The sequence below is a fragment of the Morus notabilis genome, unplaced genomic scaffold (assembly GCF_000414095.1).
Source record: "Morus notabilis unplaced genomic scaffold, ASM41409v2 Scaffold184, whole genome shotgun sequence".
Taxonomy (NCBI): Eukaryota; Viridiplantae; Streptophyta; class Magnoliopsida; order Rosales; family Moraceae; genus Morus; species Morus notabilis.
Genome location: NW_010387636.1, coordinates 1,178,553 through 1,187,115, shown reverse-complemented (window position 1 = coordinate 1,187,115; position 8,563 = coordinate 1,178,553). Strand labels below are relative to the sequence as shown.

The 8,563-nt window shown below is 39.8% G+C and overlaps 1 protein-coding gene across 1 annotated transcript; it reads left to right on the top strand.

Annotated features, from left to right (window-relative positions):
• The first annotated feature begins 2,545 nt into the window (after window positions 1-2,545).
• On the top strand, window positions 2,546-8,414 carry LOC21409453. Its single transcript, XM_024177143.1, has 13 exons — window positions 2,546-2,872; window positions 2,960-3,118; window positions 3,204-3,452; window positions 3,565-3,684; window positions 3,840-3,917; window positions 4,551-4,646; window positions 5,335-5,430; window positions 5,736-5,789; window positions 5,879-6,082; window positions 6,164-6,289; window positions 6,453-6,518; window positions 7,039-7,338; window positions 7,477-8,414. Exons 1-13 carry the CDS (start codon window positions 2,810-2,812, stop codon window positions 7,951-7,953), a joined length of 2,088 nt encoding a protein of 695 aa, XP_024032911.1. The 5' UTR covers window positions 2,546-2,809; the 3' UTR covers window positions 7,954-8,414.
• Window positions 8,415-8,563: the final 149 nt, after the last annotated feature.

The window sequence follows — 8,563 nt, the reverse complement described above, 5'->3', positions numbered from 1 at the left end:
GGCCGGGCTCAGGCGGCCCGGCCGGGCTCGGGCGGCCTAATACAAGCCCGCGGCCCGTTCAAGGTGAAATTCAGGCTCAGGCGGGCGGCCTGAATTTTTCGGGCGAGTCGGGTTCGGGCTCAGACAAAAACTCAATTTTTTCTGGCGGTTGCGAGCAACCCGTCCAAAGTTCCAGCACTAGTGCAAGTTGGGCTATTCTTGATTAGATCCCATCCTAGTCCGGTATTTGTGCAAAGGGCGAGCTCTGCGTTGAATTTTTTCTTTAGTCGTTCCTTTGCCTCTTTAACGCGGCCTGGAGGAATAGGTGATTAAAAAATTGGGGACAAATCTTTCGCCCATTGTTCCTAATCCACCGATTCCAGTTGACGGCCCTTGTTGTTTTTATTGTATTCCGCAAGGCGCGTCAAAAGCGCGATTTTTTATTTCTCAAACCAATAGAAGGTCACATCATCCTCACTCCGTCACGGCATCTATTACATACAAGCAAGACCACCAACCACGAGAACAAAGCGACATATGCGACAACAAAGAAGAAAGAGGATTAAAGTACATAATATATTGACTGGCTCAGATTTGGTTATAATCATATCATCACAGTTTCAGAGCATTATCCTCCTGGGATGGCACTTATGCTACCAAACCACATAGTAATAGGCTAGGGATTTAAAAGCATATGTCATAACGCAATAACAAACGACAACATATGACATTCAATCCAACAAAACCTCATTACATGCAGTAGCAACTGATAAATGCCAAAAACCAAGAGGATATTGCTTCAACGAAACTGATATGCTAAAAAAATCATCACTACCAAAGTACTAAATCCAATAAGAGCAAGGAGTTCATCTGCACAACATATATGTACGGAGGGAGTAATATTAGGATCGGAGAAATGGTATGAGCATTATTAGAATATTCAACATGTCGTATCTATTAATATGTCTAACATATGTATGTATATCTCTATAGTCAGTCAAGTAAAGTATCTCCACAGTTGTATAACTGACAAACAAATCCAACAAATTGTATACTTGTGACAGATGCTATTGCCCTTTTAATTACACGCGGCTCAGATTAAAAGATGTGCCTTTTGAATATATACAACCATGATAAAAGGACAAACTCTTAATGCATCATAAAAGGAGAAGCTAAAACGTGAGCCATTAAGGTACTACCTCATGTAATTTGGTTGGAGGAAAAAGTGAAGGAAGAGATATGGATGAGAAGATTCATTGCTTTACCGATATACCTTAGGGAACAACATCAAACTATCATAGTCATAGGAAACTAACTAGCTTCGTTTTTCCTTTTTATCCAAACACAAGAGTTCATTAAAAGAGAATTCTAATTTGAAGCTCAGTAATATTTTTTCCTTCTTACCAAAGTAGACTTCACCAGTTTGTTTTTTCTTTTCTTTATCAAAGAACATCACTTATAGTTTAACGTTGCTTTACCTTATGCCTTACATTTAAGTTCTTTCCCAAATCCATAGTATGTGTATATAGATAGGTAAAAATCTGAACCATGCAAATCAATGTTACAAATATTTTCACTTTTATGGTTACGGAAGATTGTGTTGTTGGTTAGATATAGCGATATTAACACCCAAAACATCAACATTTCATGGCTGGACTTGAATTCTTAAGGCATCTAGTCGATTAATGTATTATGTAACGAACATAGGCTATATACAATTTCAACAGAAGAATGGTGGATGAAATGGAAAAACAAAGAGAATGGGTCAGCAAATTTACCGAGTTGGATCCGGTGGATGAATGTGGGTGCTCCTCCAGTAAAAACCCCAATCGTGATGACGATGCCCTACCACAATTTCTCCACCACCGATACCGACTACAGGAAAAGCTCCACTGATTACGGCGGTGCAGGGGATTACGTCGCCGGTTGCGGGTACATCTACCCAAAAGAACGGCCAACGGTGGTCGTCGAGGATTGCGTTTCTCAGCTATTTTTGCAATTTTGGGCAGAGGGAAGAAGCCAAAAAAGGTTCCTCCCTCATAAGAAGAAACATATATGCGAATATGATTCACCATCAGAGGAGAAAAAATTTTCAATTCTGAAATTTTGGCAACGAATCTCTGTGAATGATGGGAGTCGAGAGAGGAGAGAGCAATTTCTGAAAAGATGAGAAAGAGAAGTAACAGTCAGGAGCGCAGGGGAATCTGAGGAAAAAGTTAGGACCATCACATGGAGGGGAACTGTAGGAAAAGGTTCGAGTTAATAGGAATTGAGGGAGTAGTTGAATTCCCATCTGCATGAGTAAATTCGATTGTAACTCAAATTTGATTTTGAGTTGAGTCACCCAAACGCTTACTTGAGCCGCAACAACAATTTGAGTTTGAGTTGGGCTGATTCGAGCCCATCCACGAAACGACAACACCCGATTCGTGTTCGTGTTAACTCTAATAAAAGAGTTGCGTTTGAATTTTTTATTCTGACATAATTATAAATGGGTGTCATATTCGTGTTAAAAATTATAATGTCAATAAAAAAACATGACTGGATACGAACTTAACACGACAATAATACGAATTGCCATCCCTTCCGCATCCAATAGAAACGACGTGCCAAACGGTAATTAGCGAAGCAAAATCTCTCCGGCTGGTTAGCAACAGGAGTCAACTCCAACCGAACTGCGCTACGTTATCTGCTCTACGTTCTCCGATTGAAGCTCCTCGCGCAAGTCTACCCTCTCGAATCTTCTAGAAGTTTTCAGTATTCAATTCATCTTCTTCTGAGTTCTGAAAGTGGAAGATCAAAGCATAGTTTTCGCCGAAAATCCCTAACCATGAGGAAGCGAGATTTGGCCATTCTCATGCTTTCCGCTTTCGCCATCTTCTTCTCTCTTCAGGTTTTTCTCAATCTTTCTCTCTCAATTCCAGATTTTGGATCTTCAATTCAACTTGTTCTGTGATTGAATTCCACTTTCTGATCTTAGCATGAGGGCGATTTCTCGTTCCGAGAGGCGTGGATGCATCTCTCCGACGAGTACCCGATCAAGTTCGAGGGCGGACGTCTCCCGCCGCCGATCGTCGCCGATCTCAACGGCGACGGTAAGAGAGAAGTCCTCGTTGCCACTCAGGACGCCAAAATCCAGGTTTTTTTCTTTTTTTCTTTCAGTCTCTGTAATACCGTCCTAGGGTTTTGTGTTTTGCGATGTCATAATGGCGTTTGAGTCTCAGGTTTTGGAGCCGCACAGCCGTCGCGTGGACGAAGGATTCAGCAATGCGCTCGTGCTCACAGAAGTGAGCCTTTTGCCCGACAAAGTTCGCGTCGCGAGTGGGAGACGTGCCGTCGCCATGGTCGCCGGCGTTATCGAGCGCCCTAGACCGGGAAAAGCTCCGAAGCAGGTCCTCGTCGTCGTTACGTCGGGTTGGTCCGTTATGTGCTTCGACTCTAACCTCAAGAAGCTATGGGAGAATAATTTACAGGTTTCAGACCTCGTCTTTTTCTTCCTTTTCTCTTTTGGTGGCTGGTTTCGTGTTTGTTGTTGAATTGTTGTCGTTTTGATTGCACTTAAAAAATTGCTAATTTGCTTGACAGGAGGATTTTCCACATAATGCTCACCATAGGGAAGTAGCAATCTCAATTAGTAATTATACCTTGAAGCATGGGGATTCTGGACTGGTGATTGTTGGTGGAAGGATGGAAGTTCAGCCTCATGTATGGGTTTTATCCTTTCTATGGTTTATAAGATATGGTCATTTTCTTTGTTATTTATTTTTGAGCGATCAAAGTTGTGCCATGTTAAAAACAAAAGTGTTGGTGATTTCTTATTCTCAATCATTGGAAAATAATATAACTTGTTGCTGTTTTAGATTCTCTTGGACCCCTTTGAAGATATTGCAGCGGAAAAGAGTAGCGAGCAGCACGGAAGAAGCGACACTGAAAAGGAGGTACGGCCTTTTTTTGTTGTTCTTCTTTTTGACGTTTAGTTTATATCTATTTAGTGGTATGTCGTATGCAGATTCTGTAACTAGATTTATTCTCTCATTAAATTGACAATTACTAAGGTGATAGTAATTAGGTCATTATCAAACTCAGAAAATGTTCACCCTTGGTAATATTGCAAAAACTGTTTTGAGTTTTGATTGCAGCATGATGGATTTTCACCTTGATAGTTGATACAGAAAATTCTAGGATTAATTCCTTTCCAGAGTATGCCCAAGTAAAGCGTCAAATATTACACCATCAAACCATTAGTGAAATATGTACATTTAATAAGCGGAAGAGAAAATAAATGAGAGAGCAAGTTATCCATGATGTTTAGATGACATGCATTTCTTTTTGGACGTTTATCTCTGCAACCTAAAACGGATACTCCACTAATATTATGGTTGTATTTTGCCTCTGGAATATCAATTAGATTTTGCACATTCTTAACTTATCATGGAGACTTTCCCCTCAATATATGGCAAGTTAGTAATATATGGTACCCGTAAGAGCATCTCTATGCCTTTCCTTATTGGTTTCTTCCTCCAGCCATCTTTATGCTATTACTAATCCTTTATTTTTAACAACTTGTGCAGTCATCTCAAAATCCAGGAACTGTAGATTCACGCCATTTTAAGTTTTATGCATTTGCTGGTGGCTCTGGTGTTGTCAGATGGCAAGGAAGGAATGAGGTGAGTCTTTTATTATTGAATTCTTGAAAGAAAAAAAATATATTATGAAGATGATCTCAATTGGTTAGAACTGAGCAACAAACCTGAATTTCAAGAACATAATTTACTTGAGTTGTATGTGCTTTATATCATGCTTCCTTCTTGCTGAATGTTACAAGTAAAATTGTGGTGAACTACGGTCAATTCCTGTATCTCGAGGAATTGCGTTTCTGATAGATGACTGTTTAGTAGTATTCTATATTAGGCTTTAGTGCATTCATGTGTCAGCTAGCTGCCATATTTTTGTGAGCCCCAGCTTGTAATTGAATGATACTTCATACGTTTCTTTTTTACTGTGTCTCTTTGTAGATTTTTCGGATTTATTAGCTAGATGAAGAAAATATGTTTAGATATGTAAGGACTCTATTTTCTGATTTCATTACTTTGAGCCTCTAGTATGTAAGTTTTCCTTCAGTAGGAATCCATATTTGTTTTGAACATCATAGAATTGGGTGAACCTTTTTTGAACTCTTCATGTCAGCATCTAGATCTAGTTACAAAGTGCTTTTACATTACACAGCCTAAAGGGTGTGATGCTCTTCACCACCCCCCTACCCCCAACTCTCTCTTGTTTTTTTTTTTTTTTTTTTTTTTTTTTGGCGCAAGTAATACTTTTCACATTACTAATCTCAGGATTATTTTTGTTTAGCATGTTGAAGGACATTCTTCGGATGCGTCTCAGATAATTCCACAGCATAACTACAAGCTTGATGCTCAAGCTCTTAATAGCCGTCATCCAGGAGAGGTGTGCTGTGAAGCTTATATATTTATGTATACATGAAAAAGAATTATAATCTCCGAGCTGCTGTTACTCAATACCTGATGCATGATACCTGTGCTTATATATACTTGGCATGATTTAATGTGTGCACCTCGATGTTAAAATTCAAGTTTGAGGATCGTTTATCCTGAAGTTGCATGAATAAGCTCCGATTACAGATTCTCTGTCTGACATGCGCACATACTCCTCATAAAAAATAAAAAAAAATTGCTTTTCTTTTATTTATTTGAGATCAACTCCCTGAAAGGCTGAAACTTGTTGAGTTGTAGTTTGAATGTAGGGAATTCAGAGAATCAATTCTTGGAATTATGCCACATCATTGGGTAAGTTGAACCATTATTTTCTTTTTCAAAGTATTCTTCTTCCCCCTTTTGTGATGAATGACTTGTGACATTTCATAATTTATTATCAGGACAGGAGAGAAGATACTGTGTTGAAACTAGCACACTTCAGAAGGCACAAAAGGAAAACATTGAAGAAAACACCTGGGAAGTCTATAACCCTACCTATTAACAAGCCCGAGGAAAACCATCCTCCAGGGAAGGACTCAACAAAGAAAATTCCAAACTTAATTGGCAAAGTAACAGAGCGTGCTGGTTCAGCAAAATTTAAGAAGGTAAGATTTGTCAGCAAGACCTGTTTCTTATTTTGCATTGTGACTGCCATTCCTAATCCTTTTTTTTTTTTTTTGGCGCAGCCAATACAATATATTCCTACCATAACAAACTACACTCAGCTTTGGTGGCTCCCTAATGTTGTTGTGGCTCATCAGAAAGAAGGAATAGAAGCTGTTCATTTGGCAACTGGTCGGACTGTTTGTAAGGTAAGTTGTAACCTTGTCTCTTATCAAAAAGACTGCCACCCAAAAGTTGTCTTCATATTTTCTGCACTCTCAGCCTACTTTAAATGGCCAAGTTTCTCTCTTTAGTATTTATATATTGAGATAATCTGCTTCATTCATGAATGAAAATTTGTTGATTTGCCAGCTTCATCTTCAAGAAGGTGGCCTTCATGCTGATATTAATGGTGATGGAGTCCTAGATCACGTCCAGGTCCATACTTTTCTTCCTTGTGTATCTTGGTTGGTCTTCTAAAGATCTTACAACCCAATCGACTTGTGAATTTCTGCATCAATGTATTTTGGAATTGGGTGATTATTAAAAAATAAGGTTGATTACTTGAATTGTTCACTTATCAATCTTTAGAGGTGTGTTGACGTGTATGCACGTTGTTAAATAATTCTGCTATCTACTTTAAGTTGTTAGTATTTCAGTAATTACATGGCTAATTTGGGTGTAAAGAAAAACTGCATAGCATGTTACAATAGGTTTCTGCAATGCAAGAGCCACAAGAAATGCTAGTTTTCTATTTTCATTTATGGATACCAGAAAACATAAAGCATGGATAAGTTTTGGTTGCGTTTTAATTTTATCTTAGTATAGCTACTTATTAGTTTAACATATCTCTCCCTGATACTGGTATGAAAAATTGGTAATAATAATACAGTTCTTTGAATCAAAGTATAATGGTTTGATATCCAAATGACAGATTATGAACATTTTCCTTTTGCAGGCGGTAGGTGGAAACGGAGCAGAGCAGACTGTTGTTAGTGGATCTATGGAAGTGCTTCGACCTTGTTGGGCTGTTGCAACCTCTGGTGTACCAGTGCGAGAACAGCTATTCAATGCCTCTATATGTCACCACTCCCCGTTTAACTTATTCCAGCATCCAGAATTTACTAGACACTTCGGTCGAGCTCAAGATGTAGCTTCCTTGGAAGTGGCAACGCCCATTCTCATTCCAAGACGTGATGGCCATAGGCATCGCAAGGGAAGCCATGGCGACGTTGTATTTTTGACGAATCGAGGGGAGGTATGCTTATCTTTCATGGGCCTACGAGATTCCTATTTTCAGCCTTCAGTGTATAGGGGACAGATTTCTTTTTCCTTTTTTTTTTATTTTTTTTATTTTTTGGGGTAGTTCGTTTACGAGTGGTGTTCTTTTTTCCAGGTAACATCATACTCCCCAGGATTACATGGACATGGTGCTGTTTGGCAGTGGCACCTCTCGACAGGTGCTACATGGTCAAATCTTCCATCTCCTTCGGGGATGATGGAAGCTGGTACTGTGGTCCCTACACTGAAGGCATTCTCCTTGCGAGTTCATGATAATAGAGAAGTGATCCTTGCTGCCGGAGAGCAAGAAGCTGTTGTTATTTCTCCTGGAGGTGGTATTTTAGCATCAGTAGATCTTCCGGCAACACCTACACATGCCCTGATCACAGAGGACTTCTCAAACGATGGGCTTACCGATCTTATTCTTGTGACCTCCACTGGGGTTTATGGTCTTGTCCAGACGAGGCAGCCAGGTGCCCTCTTCTTCAGCACCCTGGTTGGTTGCCTAATACTTGTAATGGGAGTCATATTTGTCACCCAGCACCTCAACTCCAGTAAGGGGAAACCCCGCACATCTTCTGGTCCTCGGTGAATACCGTGCCGAATACTAGGTTATAACTGACGAAAGTACTTCCAGCGCGGAGGGAGCAGCGAAGACCCGCGCGATATGTCATATAGTTGTCCCATTTTTCTGAGGAACTGCATCAGGTTAAGGCTCTTCCAAATTTAAGGAATGAGAATTGACGAAAACTTTGAAAGGACATGCTTCGCTTCTACTCGTGTTCTTCCTGGTGTAGTTTATATGTACTTCTGCGAGAGCTTTTGCTTGTAAAGGTTTATTATGTATGTCACGTTGCGGCAAGGGCTCCAAACTGACGTACGTGCATCTTCAAAAGAAAATTTGGGTTATAGATTTTACTAAAATTGTGTGTTTTCTCTTAACTAATTAGGGAGGGACTGTGACCAATATGCTTCCTTTCCGTACTCGGAAGGAGACCTTGTAGTTTAAAGTCTGAACCTTCTTTTCCTCAGATATCATTGTTTCCCTACTGAGTTCCACTGAATCTTCAAAATGGTAAACTGACTTGGTTGATAAGGAGAACCGTGCTGATTACGGCAGAGGCCCAACCAAGGTGGGGCTGTTCAAAAGGTTGAGTGCACATAATCATAGAAATGAGGTACAATTATCGGAGTACAAGAAA